At 47.1% G+C, this 16,106-nt stretch overlaps 1 protein-coding gene across 2 annotated transcripts; it reads left to right on the forward strand.

The window, feature by feature from the left end:
* Window positions 1-4,790: 4,790 nt before the first annotated feature.
* On the forward strand, window positions 4,791-16,096 carry LOC144118969 (uncharacterized). 2 transcript variants are annotated; one of them, XM_077651729.1, is made up of 4 exons: window positions 4,791-5,393; window positions 7,174-7,334; window positions 11,804-12,100; window positions 15,691-16,096. In XM_077651729.1, the coding sequence occupies exons 2-4, from the start codon at window positions 7,223-7,225 to the stop codon at window positions 15,825-15,827; spliced, it is 546 nt and encodes a 181-aa protein (XP_077507855.1). In that variant the 5' UTR covers window positions 4,791-5,393; window positions 7,174-7,222; the 3' UTR covers window positions 15,828-16,096. The 2 variants fall into 2 exon arrangements, with proteins under 2 accessions (XP_077507855.1, XP_077507853.1); XM_077651727.1 differs by lacking the exon at window positions 4,791-5,393 and having other exon boundaries at window positions 7,117-7,334.
* The last annotated feature ends 10 nt before the right edge of the window (window positions 16,097-16,106 follow it).

A 16,106-nucleotide genomic window follows, 5' to 3' on the forward strand; every position in this document is an offset into this window, starting at 1 on the left:
TGAAAGGCATTGCTTCCACGGAGAAGCTGCTGTTCATTGCGTGGCACAGAATGTCATAAAGGTCGTGACGAGCCATTGGACGGCTAATCGAATGATAGCTTCAAGTTTTGTTCCCTTATGACGTAGCAGCTGACATTTTCAAGCACTGTATGACTACAACCACTGCTCTTTTCCGACATGTCACAGGATCAACCTTGAAGAGCTTTCTGCGGAGGAGAAGTACGTTTTCGCAAACCAAGGTCAGGATCTTCATTTCCGTTATCTTGTTCGTGCAATTACCTAGTGAGAAAATTTGTACGCAGTAAGCAGTGATGCGCTGCGACCTGCAAGCCGTTAAGCACATTTGGAGTAAGAAACACTTGAAAGAAGGTACTGGCGCGTCATCATGGACTGGACCTTGTTGGCCCAGAATACTGTTTAACCTAGCAGTGCACCGTGGTAGTTCCTCTAGTACAGTACCTAAATTTTAGTTCCTATTTACCAATAGAAGCTTTGACCATTAACCTGTATTCTTTTATTGATTCATTTTTGTCGCCAAGGCACAAGGCATTAAAGGCAAAAGGGGTTTATTGGACACAGATCTCGTTTACAGGGTAGATAGGGTTCGATTTACACAATTTTAGCTGATAATTGATGTTGGCAGCCAAAAGTCCTCGAAGATGGTTCTAGTTCTTTGCTGTTCGTGGATTGTGACACAGGAGGAGCACGTTCACTAATAATGCTGCCACCATACTTGGGCTCCCATATGGGTATTTTTAAAATATCCCTTCGTTTTAAGTTTTCAATTCAATTAGGATTTCCGCCATGTTCAGATTATCTATGTGCTATCCTTAATTTTTCAACAGTGCACATGCAGAGGTGAGCAAGCTTGTCTAGAGCGCACGAACTATCCGTCGCGAGGCAAATAAGTCAACATTTCTGAGCATGTACGCGATTTCAGAGGCAGTTCCCGCACTCTAAATAAACCACGTGATGAAAATCTAATCATCGAGCCCCTAAGTAAGCGACTGTACGAAATAATTCATTGCTCCGCAGCACACATCCCTAGCGATCCAAACAAGCCTGCTCCTGTATGAACAACCTTTTTCAAAGGCATTGAGCCCATGGGGTTTTGCTTCTGTGTCATGCAGCGCCACTTGTTACTCAATCGCCAGCCTTCCAAAAGCATCCATGCACGGATGCTACAACATCCCAACTACAAGGCTTAAAAAAAAAACTCCTTGGCTCTTTACTAATGGCAACGCCTGTACACGCTTAAGAATTCTGTTACAAGAAAATATTTCCGAGGACGATATACAATCCGCAGGTAGTTACCACTAAAAAAAAAAAATAACAGGATTGCACTTACGTCTTATGAGCGCAAATGCGAAATCCTTTACCGGCCCTCTTTTTTTCTTTAATTTTTCATTTCCTTTTATTTGTTATAATTTTGTTAGTTTTTATTATCTTTGTTTTTATTTTTGTTCTTATTTTGTTTCTAATTATATTTGTTTATTTTTTATTACGTATTCATGTTGTTTAACAACTATTGCTTAATGAACTTTTACATTTTTGTCTTATATAACACACAGCTTACGATTTACAGTTCGTGCGGGCAACTTCCGTGTACGACTTCCGTCCGCGCCACTCTTGAGCCAAGAAAGGCTTTTGCCTTAAAGTGTTTTGTGCTTAACCTGAGCTTAGTTTTCAAAGCGACCGCTTCACTAATGGGAGTACTAAAAAGTTTGAATAAGTACCCGTAATTGTATAATATACAATTTTCACCAGAAACAAATTCAATAAATCCTTGCACGTGTTTCATATCCGAAAAAACAACCGCCGAGCGCCTTCATACGTGACAGGGCGCTTTAAAGCCTTGCCTCGCAATGCTGCACACATATGTGTCATTTTTTCCTGGTAAATACACATAATACTATAACATTAAAACTGGTGGAGACAAAATAATGGAAAGACAGAGTAGATATCTAGGGAATACCCCGGCTGCTACCCGACACGTGGGAGGAGGATGAAGTGAGCGGAAAAGAGAAATAAGTATGGAAGAATCCTACGGAGCCAGTCCGAACGCAGACTCCGTAATCTGGGGCTCTGACATGTGCCCTTTGGTTTGGATAATGGAGTTTAACGTCCTAAACCGACGTGGTTCTTTGACATGCTCTGACATCGTACAGTACACGGGCCTCTTGCTTTTCGCATCCATCGAAATAGAACAGCAGCGGCCGGAATCGCACCCGCGTGTTTCGAGTTAGCAGCCGAGCACCGTAACCACAAAGCCACCGCAGCGGCTCCTATATCCTTTAAGCGCGCATGATATAATACCCATACTTCAGTAGTCCAGACGCCATGTGGATAACGGTCGTTTCAAGATATTTTTCCTAAGTAAATTTAACAGTACTTCTCTTTTCATTCTGCTAGTACACGGCCATGCGACGAGTGACAGAGGGCACAAATCCTCTGCCTGATCGTGCTTTTGTACTGGAATTATCACGTGTCGTGCGGTCTTCCTACCTGGCCCATCAACGCTCGCATCTGATACGCTGACAACACAAAGCGAACGCATCATGACCAAATACTAATGCGAATGTTTTAACTAGAAAGGAAAGGTGCGTTATCTCATAAACCATCGCTGCACAGTTGAACTGCACCGTAACCAAGCGACAAAGGAGGGAGTAAAACCACACAAGAAAGTGTCACTGCGTGATACTGAGGGCTTCAGGTCATTGTCCAGCAGCTAGAAGTTTATTAAGAGGCAGTGACTTGGCACAGCACACCATCATGCCTGCATTTTCCCGACGTCGAAATGCTGCCGTTGTGGCAAAGATTTATAGTTTATGGTTTATGGGGGTTCAACTTCCCAAAACAACTCAAGCGATGAGGGAAGCAGTAGTGAACGGCTCCCGAAATTTCAACCAAATGGCACCCTTTAACGTGCACTGATGTCACAGAGTACACGGGCCTCTAGAAATTCGCCTTCATCGAAATTCGACCTCCACTGCCGGGGTCGAACCCGCGTCTTTCGGGCCAGCAGCCGAGCGCCATAACCACTCAGCCACCACGAAGGCAAGTGTGCCGAGGATTTGACTCCTTGAACTGGTACTCGCAGAGTGCGACGTGAAGACTGCCAGCTCGCCGGTGGTCAGCGAGCCCGGTCTGTGGCGCACGACGGTCGCGCTGGTTACCAAGCGCGCCTTGTGCCTGTCGCGGAGCTGGGCCACGATGGCCTTGCTCTGGGCCGCGCCGCTGGCCGTCTTCTGGGCTCTGCTGCTCTTCGAGGAGTCCGCCGTGGGCGCCGCCACGCCGCTCTTCACCGACCGCCTTACGGTGCCCGTGACGCTGGCGAGCGCAGGACTCGACGACCAAGTACCCGAAGTGAGCGGCCCGCTAGCGCCCAGAGGCATACATTTTCCTCCTCTAGTCATCTCTCTATAAATATTTATAGCGCTTGCTTCCACGTCCTTCTTCTACGGGTATTTCTGGATCAGCCTTTACGACAAGAGCTGTGCAGGCATCTCCATCGTTGTTTTAGTACATTGCAATTGAAGACCGTTAGACATAAGAAACTGCGAACATAGGAAGCACTATGCGGGCGCTCTGCAAAATGTGCCATCTGGGGGCATAATTACAGCTGTTGGGCGTGGAGCAGCTTGCAGCCGCTTTATCGGTTTTTTGAAGCCAGTAGAAAGACTAGTCTGCGTAGACTTGGCGCTCCTTTATACGTGGCAGCTGACGTGCTTTTATGACCTACTGAACATATAAACACGTATAGCAGAATTGGAAGTGGAAAGTTGCAACTGATGTGTTCGAGGCGTTGTGGACGTCATTGCCACCGTTGGGCATTCGGCAGTGTTTCTCAAAGTGTGCTTTAATACCGGGAATCCCTGCAGTACGAGTTAATATGAGGAGCCCATGGCATTATCGCCTCTTAGGCAACATCTCACTGCCACCGTTGAAAGGATAATTCGTTTTTTAACCCGCGCGGCTGATCGCAACAGGAAACAACGCGGATTTTCCGCGGTGTACATGCTGCGGCCACCGCGCGTGTTCTTTTGCCAGATCTGCCAAATGCTTCAAATTTGCGAATATTTATTTTCAACCCTTCTTTCTCACTTTCTTCTCAACAGTCTCAATGGGATTTTTTTTTTTTTGCTATAAAAATTCCTGGATATTCGTTTCCTTATGTCTTGTCAGTTATCTCGACTATATAGCTTCACACAGGCTTCCACGTGAGAAGTTTCATTGTCTGCTTACACTCTGTCTTACGGTCTGTTTGTAGGATGCAGCATGCTTCGCGCCGCATTTCTTACTCTAGGACCCGCTTTATGCGACCTGTCCAGAGCACTTGAATCCAATTACCTCAGCCGTAGCTCGATGGTTAATTAAATTTAATTTGCAAGCTACGTGAAACACAATTTACGTGGAGAAGATAACGTACATTTCTTTTTTATTGCGCCGGCTTAAATCTCATCCTCAGGTGCTGCTACATCGGGTCGCCGTTAGCGCCTTGAAACCCCGCGCCATTACTGAGTTCACTTTGTTGGCCACACTACGCATACCATAATTTGTCCGCAGTTATATATGTGCGTGTGGAGGTCTCGACAGCACGCGCACAGTTTCTTCAGTTCTTGCTGTCCTTGAAATTAAATTCCTTCCCTGCATCAATGCTCACAAAGACCCTGCGTTAATTTAAATCCTCAGACACCGTAACTATAGGTTAACCTCATCACGGCAATGCCAAAGGCTCTAAATGGTCAATGTGTGCTTCCTGAACTTCTAGACTCCCAGTACTCTAGAGTACTGTGCGATGTCAGTGCACGTTTATGAACCCCAGATGGTCGAACTTACCAGAGTCCTCCACTACGGCGTCCCTCATAGCCTGAGTCCCTTTGGGGCGTTAAACCCCATAAAACAAAACCTAAACTTTTCTGGAGCCGGCAATGCATGCGACTCTAGCCTTCACCCACTACCCCAAGCCAGTTACTTCCAGAGGGGGACCGGTAGTAAAAGCTATCGACTATGAGCCTTGCATGGTCATATCAACCAGAGACACCTGGGCCTTAAGCTGCAACTCTGCCTGCTACAGCTATGTTGTTAGAGTGCGAACATGCTTGGTAGTTTGTGCGTTCATAATCAGCCTTTACAGATGAGGCAGCAGGAATCCCGGTAACGTGTCAGCACGTGTTTCACGTGCCTGCATTCTCGGGTGCGCAGGTATTCGTGCAATTCCACCCTGAGCAGGCCATACCGGCTGCCGCGTATCGCGCTCTGGTGGAGAACCAGGGGGCCACGGTCACCACTTTCCTGGACGCCAAGGAGCGGCTACGCTGGGTGGCAGAGCAGGACTTCATCGCCTACGCACAGCGCCACTTGGTCGGAGCCGTGTTCGCCGAGAACGGATCGTAGGTGTCGGCCGACGGCGCTCAGCTGTAAAGTAATCAGCACCCACCTGCACTGCGAGGATGCCCATAGTAGACATGCACAGCGTTATGTGGACGGTTTGTATACTTGGGCTACCACACAGAGAGCAGAAGCACATTAACTCTTTTAGTTAAGTAAGAGCCCGTGTTCTTCCAGGCACTGAATTCATCGTCCAGCGCGGTCATTCCTTTCTGCCGTGGAAAGTATGCAATGTATTTTACACGTGTATACTTTTTGCAAATTTAATGAAGCCTCACTGTAACTATCACTTAGTATGTTGCGAAAGAATGCAGGGCTAAATGTTCTTCATATCCCTACACGGCTTGGCAGTGTGTGACGCGTGTTTTCACTGATGCAGGGAAGCAAAACAGAGACAGAATTTTGTGTTCTTCCGTTCTCTATCCATCACCTCACTATAATTAAGCAGGCTAACGGTAATAGTTAAACAGTTATCTAGTCAATATTAGTTAACCAGCCTTCTAGTTACCGCGTCTTAGCCGTGTTCTGGTGTACTACACCACTGACAATGCTATGCTGAAAACAGCGCTCTTCTAACTGAAAAATTCTTTTTTTAGAAATTGTGTAAAATTTTCGGTGAAACGCTCTGTATAGTAAACGCGAAGAAAAAACATTACCAGAAGGTATCAACACTCTAGCCGTCACAATTTCACGTCGCATCCTGAAATCTCTCGCCGCAGTTAACAAGTTATACTGATGGCTAGCTGTCACATTCATTGCCTTTTTATACACGCCTTCATTGTTAGCTCAGTACCGTTTTCCTACCAAGCAACTTCACCAACCTGCTCAGCTTGCTCTTCTATACTTCAAGACGCTTTTTACCGCCATTCGAATGCAGTGTTTTACGCTGCGCTGATTTCTTTATTTCTTGTTCACGCAAGCACTAACAACGGCAATACGTTGACGTTCAGCAGAAAGAATGTCTTTTGTTGTCAGCATTTGCAAGTAGTCGACGTGCTCAAGCATGTGAAGCGACCTGCGGTGGTATCTAAATGGCTGTGGCGCCCGGCGTCTGAGCCTCAAGTCATGGTGTTTAATCGCGGTGCCATTTCGGCGGAGGCAAAAAAATGACAGAATTTTGGCATAATTTCTATAAACGTGTGCTATCAGATTTTTATGAACGATAACGACGAAGATAAGGAATTCTCTTCCTTCGCGTCGCAGATGTAAGCTGATGAAGGCAATGATGCGCCATGCACGGCGCGAGAGTGCTAAAATTTTCTCGTAATCTCCTATCGAAATTTCTTTCTTTATGCCACTACACCTTGGCCGATCCCCCCGCGTGGGTATATGCCATGTTTACTGAGGTGAAGAAGAAGCGCGAGAGTGCTGCAGTTTAACACGAAGTGTGACCGGCTGCGGCAATAGCTCTCGTGCACTGGCCAGTGAAGCTGATCTGTTCGCGGCGCTGCGAGTTCGAATGCCAGTCGCGGCAATATTTGCTTGATGTACTTTGCTTATTTCACTCGGTACCAACCCACAAACATCGCAAGATCATGCTCGGGGTTTGCCGTTCGTAGTCGTCAATTCGTACTAAAATTGAAACATTTCTGTGCTCGTACGCCGGTATTCATTCAAAGGCAGCAGTTTGCGGAGGCTAATCAGAGGCTCTTCACTGCGGTTTGGCCCTGTCCCACAGTTTAATTCGGCTCATAAAAATCCATCAGGCACCAGTCCTGTACGTAGCTTGAGGTCAGTCTACGTCGCCTGATATATATACATGCATGAACATGTTCACCGCAGCGTGGAAGCCTGGTACAACCCGTACCTGCGGGGTGGCAAGGCGATCGCCATGACTCTGGTGCACACGGCCCTGCTGCGGAACATTGCCGAGGGTAGCGAGGAAGTGGCTCCGGGATTCGGGCCCACAGCGCAGATCTCCGTCCCGGAGACCACAGTCGAAGGTGTGTGCCCTTAGATTCGTTTACTAAGAAAAATACTTTTCCTCTCTGTATTAACAATTCAGCGCTGGTCGTTACATGCTAGTGCAATCTATTCGTCTGCTTGAAGACGTGTATGTAGACGTATAGAGCAAACGTGAATGCAAAATCAGTGTCGAACAAAATGGAACGTAGACTGAGTGGCGAAAGATTGGTGTGCGTCGCTGCTATTCTGACATTACTTTCTGTGTTTACAATATAGGGAACAAGCTTGATCATGCTGCGAATAAGACTGGCGCCACAAAAGTTAACAAATACTAAAACAGAAACTGGCATCCACAAAATCTGGTACCTGTTTGCATACCCATCAATTTGCCCGAACCTACCACGTGTCCGCGCTGACCTAAGACAGAAAGAAACACGACCAACGTTGACTGTACACTGCGTTTCACGGCAGTTGCTGCTAATTCTTGGCATGTCTTGTGATTTGTGAAACGAGAAATGCCGAAAAGAAGAGCGCATCGACGCCACTATTGGAAGGCCCCGACGCGTGAACTGCACCATCCCTACTTCCATTTGAATTTCTTAGCAATAGTTTATGACCCTTTCTGTGAATTTAGTTGAAGCTCTGAAAAATATTAACAAAGAAATCAACGAAATCGGTTTTGAAGAAAGGAAAGACGCAGTAAGTGTGCCCATACTCGGTGGGCACCTCAACCGTGCCTCTGGAGAAGGGACATGGGGAGTGGAAGAAGGCGAAAAGAATGAGGCTTCTGCAAAAAGATTGAGAGGAAACCGAAGTGGCCGAGGAGGAGAGAGGAAGAATGATAAAGCGCTAGCAGCAGTGGCTCTGAGTGGACAGATGGCGTCCTGCAATTGGCGTTCGCCGGTGCCGGCTTGAGCTAGTTCCGCTTGTGCGTTGGCTCGGTCCCCACAGGCGGCATGCCCCACCGGTTGACGAACAATATCCCTAGTCATCTGCGCGGTCCATTCGTGTTAGCAAGAATCAAAATCGTTGACACTTTTTTTTAAATATGCGCAAACTGAATTTTATTCCTGCTGCACAGCCCGCGCTGACAAATTAGCGCAGCCGATTCGCCAAAAGACCCTTGATGCCACAATCTCCTATAAATGTGTGCGCCTTCTGCAGTTGACCGCATCGTGAGATCATGACTTGAATGAGCAGTATAAGATACTTCATTACTAATCACCATCAAGAGCAAGGTAATCTACACTCCTCCTTCCGACTTCCCTCTCCCTGCTTAGTTAACTGAATTAGTCAGCCACCATGTTATTATTATGTAATAAGAGCAGGGATTGGGTTGTCAGGCCCTCCTTTAACGTCATAGCATTCTGTGCCTTCATAACCGCAATGCTCGTGGTTTCATGTTTCACGCTGCCCGTTTGTTATTGTTACGTGAACCCGCACTGTGAAGCGTGCACAAAAGCAATATTATGATTTATGTTTAAATATATTTTCTTCCAAATGTCTCCAGAGGCTGTCTGTGCAAACAAGCAATATAATTAAAATCCTCGCGTCCTGCGCGTAAGTGATAGCCAGAAATGACGGCGTAGATTATAAGCGCTTTTGTAGAACAACAGTAAACAAATGTTGGAACAAACACCTAACCTCAGCCTTAAATATGTGAAACGTAACTTTAATGGGTTAATTATTACCCATATATGCGTAATTCGCCCTTTTCGACTTCACATTCAGAGATCACCGGGACTCCTCGCACCAGTCCCGGCGCAGTGGTGCAGCGTTTAAGCGAAGCGCTAATGCCCTGCGATGGCTGGTGCTGCCACCGGTGGGGCTTGTGCAACCCACGTTGCTCTTCCCGAGTGACTCATCATTAATTTAGCTACCACCTGTCACAGTGGTAAGCTCACAATTCGGTGGGCAGGCTGTGATGACGCCACAAGGTGACGCGACCTAAGTGACACACTTGGTTGTTTCTCCAGAAATTACCGACAACGCCGCATTTTCTGCGCAATATGAGCTTTAACGCGATAGCGTTAAAACACAGCAGCTGCTCCATGTCATTTTCATTGCTGAAATTTGATCTTTCTCATAAAAATGGATGAATATTTGCTGACAACGCAAACATTTACGTCATCCTGCTTTGATATCTTACTCGAATAGACGGTGATAGTGCCGCGATGCGCTGAGGTTTTCATTTCTCGTCGGCACTTATCTGATCTGCAAGCGCTAACTAGTGTATGCTGAGATGAGGCAGCGCTACCACCACGATATAGCAATACGGCTTGGTCAACTCCAGATCACTTTCTTCTTCCGTGGCCTACCTAAATCACATGTGAATAGAGCTACACTGCCCGATCAGCTTGACTGCTGCCGATGACAACGGGAGCTGTGCCCTTATATATGGTTCAGAGAAATGCCATTAAAATAACTATAGATGGGCTTGCCAGATAAAATGCTTGTGAAGATTACAGAGGTGACACTGAGACGTACCAGTGAGGGATGCTGTTATTGAAAATTTAATATTGACAAATGGTCGACAAATGGTAATATTGACAATTGGGCGAGGAGGAGGATGTTGTTGTTATCCGTGTAATATGCCGAAGGTCGGGGTTGGTGGCGACGCTGACGCCCTCTTGATGCATGTATACTCTGAACTCTCTCTAAACTCTGTACTCTAAACTGGGTGTCGTCACGCATTTGTCGTACACGTGGTTGTTTCCGTGCGTGGTAGATAGCGCTGTGCGTCCGTCTTTGTTCGTCGCGTCAATTCTGCTGTAGTGCAGCGGCGATTCCAGCACGATGTTGCCGGTTCTTGTACGGCGCTCGAAATGTAAATGATTGCTTCTCTGGGAGAACTGTAGGACGAGTACAGTTTCCATGCTCCCATAACGCAGCGGAGAACAAAGAGCAGAAAGCGAGTCAATTGTTGTATGAGGAGTATTTCAGTGCATATAGCGCTCAAGCCCGCACTCATCCATTTCACCGCTATCGTTGTGAAGCCTCTGACAGGTGGCCGACCTGCCCACAGGGTTGTGAACAACCAGTCGGCAGTCTTTTGTGGCCAACTATGAAGGATGTGTTAGCACTTCAGCCCGCATTCTGCAATTTCGGCGGCCGTTGTCTGAAGCCTGCTTTACCTTGAAGTAACCTGCGTGGGCTCACTAGGTCACATGACCTTGTGATGCCATCACAACCTGTTCACGGGACTGTGAGCGAAGTACCCACCGGGGCAAGTGACAGTGAAATGAAGTAATAGTCGCGAGAGGTTGCTCGGCAAGAGCAACCAGGGTCTCAAAAGCACCACCTATGGCATAACCTGCCATCTGCTGGGCCAGTGGCTCATCGCTACAACGCTGCACCACTGCGCCAGGAGTGGTATGAGAACTCCCAGCAATCTATAAACGTAAAGTAGGGAACCTTGAAAACCAAAACTCAACCCAAAACCGAAGAGTGGTAGCGCATCTAATTCGCATTTGGCCTAAACATGCTAAATCGGCCGTCGTTTCTATCTTTCCTTTTGTCTTTCCGCGCTTCCACACATTGTTGAAGCGTAGGGATTTTCAGGCATGGGGTTTGACGCCGTGTTTCACCGAGACGTCGCACTAACCGCTACCACTGTGAAAAAAAATTGCACAAAGTACGTTTCTTGCTCCAGGATAAATGCGACAGAACATCTTTTAGTGCCGTTGTACCATGAAATTCGTTCCGTTGCGGGAGTGGTTACGCTCTCAGCCCCTACTGCGTTGTGGACTTTATCAGCCAGCCCATTCCCACGCATTCACAATAGGTTCCACGAAAAAGCTTCCCGAATACTCGTCGACCGCTCGTCGGCCTCCACATGGAACCCACCGATCTGAATCGTGTTTCGCACCCCCAGTCAGTATATTTACTATTTTCGCTGCTCGTGTACATCGAGCCCAAATCGCAATATATACGGGGGCTTACACACAAGGCTCTCCGGCCTTCCCTGTGTTTCTTCTGGTGTCGCCGGTAGTGTGATATGCCTGAGCAAGCACAATCCAGAACCGTCCGTCGATGAGCATTTTAAATCCGCTGGTGTCCCGCGAAACCAGCCAGCGCCAGAGAATCTGGAACAATCTCGTCAATCAGCCCCCGTTAAATCACAAAGCATACCCAACAATTGCGGACAAAAGCATTTTTGAGGGAAAAAACGTTTATGAACTCAATTTTCACTTGTTGCAAGATTTCACTATAGCAATCAAAATATCCGCGGATTTTCTGTCGGCAGGCTTGCATTTTTTTGCTATTAATGTATTTGCTGTTGTCAAAAACGTTCCCTATTGGTTTTCTATAGCAGTCTTAACTGCTCGATGCAAGCGACGGAGACACTTGAAGGATTTTGCTACACATCGGAACAATGGACCACTACCTTCAATAGTTTCATAAAATACCTTACAATTTTCTAATATTCTAAATTTTTGTCCGCCAATGTTGGCCATGAGTCAAGTAAATGCAGTCCCTCTTACGCCGCGCGCACTCCTCACCGCAGGCACCATAACGAGCTTTCAGCGCTCGGTGGAAGAGCTCTCGTCGACATCCGCGATGATGTTCGAAGCCCGGGCCTTGTTCCTGCCCCTGGCCGCGGGTCTGGTGGTGGGCGCGTTCGCACTCTTCCCAACCGCCGAGCGCTCTTGCCGAGCCAAGGACCTGCAGCTGATGACGGGTATGTCTGGGCGCGTCTTCTGGGTGGCCAACTTCCTGTTCGACCTGCACATGTACCTCGTCCTCTGGGCGCTGCTTGGACTGCTCTACTCCGCATACTACACGGTGGCCACCGTGACGTCATGTGAGTCTGAACATATGAAGCACACTCGAACGACACGGATGTCTGAGAGAACGAGATTGGCTTGCAGTCCTGCAATATGTCAAATGTTATCTATTGCCGAAAGTAGCCCGCGAAGAGCTCCTCTATTGCTCGACACGCACGGTGCAGTTGCAAGCGTAGTTAATACATATTTAAGCACAATCGGCATCTTATTAGAATGTACCCCGCCTAATGAAAAAAATAGAAAATAGGTTTTTGAGGAAAAGAAATGGCGCAGTAATTTTCTCACATATGTCGGTGGACACCAGACCCGCGCAGTAATGGAAGGGAATACGGTGGGAGTGAACGAAGAAAGAGATAGAGGTGCTTTAGTGCAGGTCTCCGTAATAATTTCGACCACGTGGGAATCTTAACGGCACTGACATAGCAGAGCACACGGGCGCCTTTTGCGTTTCGCCTCCATGGAAACGCGGCCGCCGCGGTCGGGTTCGCAACCGGGTACTCCGTATCAGTAGCCGAGAACCTTAACCACCGAGCCACCATGGCGGGTCCCCCTTTCCAAGGCAACATATTTTTGTGTGCAAACATCCAACTAATAGTAGTCGTTCATGCACAAGCGACATCATTCTTTAAAGTATTCACCTCAAGACTAGAAGTACAAGCACTGGAGCTAACACTTCACCGCCAAAGCTTGAAACATTAGATTCCCAGCTCAGTAAAAACGCACCGTCTTTCATGACTGCAAGAAAACGTAGAAGTACCGGCGTCAACCGTCCAACGTCTCGAACAGCTTTCGCTCAGATTTCCCTGTTCGTTCATCGGTAGGTGTCCTACATGTTGCACCCCTTTGCTTTTTGTACTTACCATATCAAAGCTAGCGGCCCTCTCGGAAGCAGTAAGACGCTGAAGGTCTCGTGGCGACCTAGTCCGATACCGTGAAGAGCCGCAATTGACCTCCAGCAGCACTCCTTTTCGGCTCTACGCGGTGCGACTTTTGATACGGTCCCAAGCAGCACAAGTAATTGGCCCAACATTGGAACTGTATTTGCAAAGCTGGCCCTACAAATAACAAGGATGGGACCAAGCAGGAATGCCGCCCAATCCGAGTATGATATATGTGTGCGTTACTTCTGTGCTCCATTAACCCAAGCAGCACAAATAGCCTGCCCAATATTGGATACGTATTCACAAAGGTTGGCCCTACACAGGACCAGTGTGAAGCCATAGGTTTACAATACTGGGCCAATTACTTGTGCTGCTTCGGAAAGGTGAAATATTCTGTGCCAATATCCACGGTCTTTATAATAGTGGTGCACTATACTCGATGCATCCCAGCTGAATGTAACCAAGATTTTAAGAATGGCGGAGCATCCTAGGCGAGAGAAAACAACTGAGTGTCGTCTGGCTAAGTCAGCACCATATTTTTTAAAGTGGGCAAATTAGTAAGTACTAAGTATGTGACTTTTTTAAATATTGGCTCAGAGAAGAAAGTGTCAATTCGCAAGTTGTAGATTGTCTTGAAAAACAGCAGAATGAAATTTTAACACGGCACCGTTTGCTTGGACCTTTTTATCGGTGTAAGAAGAAAGCTTGACAAATGCTAAACGTAGTGCGTGATAGCGCCGACACTTCAGAGCCCCATGACGTGCTGTCCGATAACGAAATCTGCTTATCACCAGAAAGCTCTTGTTTTGCATGCAGTGGCCGCAAGATGCTAACCCATCGGCTGGGTTCCTTTTCGGGCCGGTAATGAAATTACGCAACTGGCACATCTTAACACTTCAGTTTGCTGTCCTTTAAGACGACCTCCAACTTCCCAATTAAAACTTTTTTCTCTACGACAATACTTTACACTCAGCAAATTAGCTTCCGTCAATTAACTAACTTTGCAGCACAAAAGGAATGCTTCAGATTAGTCCACATGACCCTCAACAGCCCCAAGTTTATTTTTATCACCTAATACGCTCAGCATTCTTTAAAAACCTAGATAAAAGTAGCAGCGACATGAGGATTATATGTGCCCTTGATTAACCAATCTGAGGAACTCTGTTATGGGTGTCCTAAAACATCAAAAGTTTACTATATTGTCTGTATTTCACTCGTAAAAGCGAGGCTATCTTCTCCGATGAAGTAAAAAAAAAAGTGGAATAGCTTGTTCTCTAGGGACACAGTATAGGGACTACAAGAGCTTGAAAGAGTTCTCCTGCAGTTATCCCGGAAGTTTGTACTGCTTATTCGAAACCTGCGCCATCTAGATTTCTCCTCTGACATAAAATTGTACAATGTAACTCTCACCTTTCTTTTTCCTTTGCTCAGCAGCACTTGCTGACTTCGTTCTCTTTCGTGCTTGGTTTATCTGTCTCCTGTTTTATCACTTGAATACTGCTACATCGGATCTTAAAGGCGTGAATATTTGTACGGTGCCCCACAAAAATTGTCGGCAGCTGTTAGTACAGTTAGGCTTAATAACAAATTTGCAGGTTTCTTACAAAGATTGTTTCAATATACGTGCGCACCCAGCCATCTCCGCAAACCTTCGTATTCGCTGCAATTCACCCCTCATCCTTCATTATCGCTGCAGTTACCCCTCCTGCTTTTAACGTAAATTCAAATCAAAGTTTTTATCCATCATCTAAAAACAATAAAGGCGACAACAAAGCTTAGAAAAATTCAGGGGGGCACTTTGTTGACCTAAAGTGCGGTGAGGGGAGTCTTTAGCGCGGTGTTGCTGCTTGTGTCACTGATTAATTAAGCACACAATTGCTTGTGAATCTGATATGCTGGAGACACGGGAGGGCATTTGGGAGGCATCCGTCTTATTCGACACCTTTCTACAAACAATCTCCAGCGTCCTAGACAGGAGAACTACATATGCGTTGGCAGGAAGTAGCGTAGGCGTTAGCACGCTCGGCTGTGGAATGGAGAGATGGTGGTTCGAATCCCATCGTGCAAAAAGATTTTTTTTCTTATAAAGTTCTTGAGCGTAACGTATGGACGGACGCGAGCATGAGCCATTAAAGGCTTTCGCCTTAATACAGAAACGCATCAACACAGGTTTACGAGGTCGCGACTCCTGCAAATAGAACACATGGTGACGGGCTAAAAAAGCACAGGCAACGCCAAAGGCGCTGAAATCAAACGGGAACTAAAATTTCTGGAATAATAAAAAAAAAATTCAAGAATGCAAACTACTAGGCTTTTTACCGCCTCCAGTGCGAACACGAATCAATGCTGTTTTAGTGGTTGTTGCGACTGCAGGAAGAATGAAATGGAAATTGCACGGGCCTGCCCACTGGTTCAAGTTGATCCACAATCGCTGCCACGTGCAGACCGTAGGAGAGTTGAAAGTGATGTGAGAGTAAAGAATAATACACAGGACGCTCGTCGCAACAACCTCATCATTTGTAGCGACGACGACGGTTTAGCAGCAGTTACCCCAAGCGACAAGGACCCCTCTCATATGTGCAAGAGCCCCCCGATCCCAGCCCCGTAAGGCCAGGAATCCGCCTTCCAAGGATCAATGACGAGAGAGACCACCTTTCATTGGCGTAGCAGGACCTTACCTGCACATCATTGGAGTAAGGCGTAATCCTTTTCCACCTGTCTCCCAGTGGCGATGGCGGTGGCCCTGCTGGCGTTCGCTGTCGTGGCGCTGCCCGTCGCGTACATGGTGTCGCTGTTCGCCAGGACGCAGCCCGGAGCCTTTTCTTCACTCGCTCTCAGCTTTACTATCATAGGTGAGCACTGACGCCGTGTATGACATCATAACCGCTGCAGCTTTAACCTTAATAGGTAAGTCGAGAACTAGAAAGTTAAGCGATGATTCCGCTTCTCGTCATGCGATTTTTGAGCGAAGCTGCTGCGGAACTCGCACCATAGGCGACCGCATTCGCAAGAACGGCAACACGCAGTGTCGAGCAGAGGTGGCTCTTGGTTTCGACTTTGGAAGGGCGCACAGCGTTCTGCCGCCGATCAGCCTCGCCTCGGGCAAGCGACCAGCGCACTAGTCTGGCGCCGTCTTTTGCAG

Source organism: Amblyomma americanum, chromosome 2 (assembly GCF_052857255.1).
Source record: "Amblyomma americanum isolate KBUSLIRL-KWMA chromosome 2, ASM5285725v1, whole genome shotgun sequence".
Classification (NCBI taxonomy): Eukaryota; Metazoa; Arthropoda; class Arachnida; order Ixodida; family Ixodidae; genus Amblyomma; species Amblyomma americanum.

What these genes read in the sequence shown, in the direction of transcription:
- LOC144118969 (XM_077651727.1), top strand. Translation starts at nt 7,151, where the DNA reads ATGCATGAACATGTTCACCGCAGCGTGGAAGCCTGGTACAACCCGTAC. An exon ending in CCCGGAGACCACAGTCGAAG is followed by an intron (nt 7,335 to 11,803) that starts GTGTGTGCCCTT and finishes TCCTCACCGCAG; the next exon opens with GCACCATAACGAGCTTTCAG. An exon ending in GGTGGCCACCGTGACGTCAT is followed by an intron (nt 12,101 to 15,690) that starts GTGAGTCTGAAC and finishes CCTGTCTCCCAG; the next exon opens with TGGCGATGGCGGTGGCCCTG.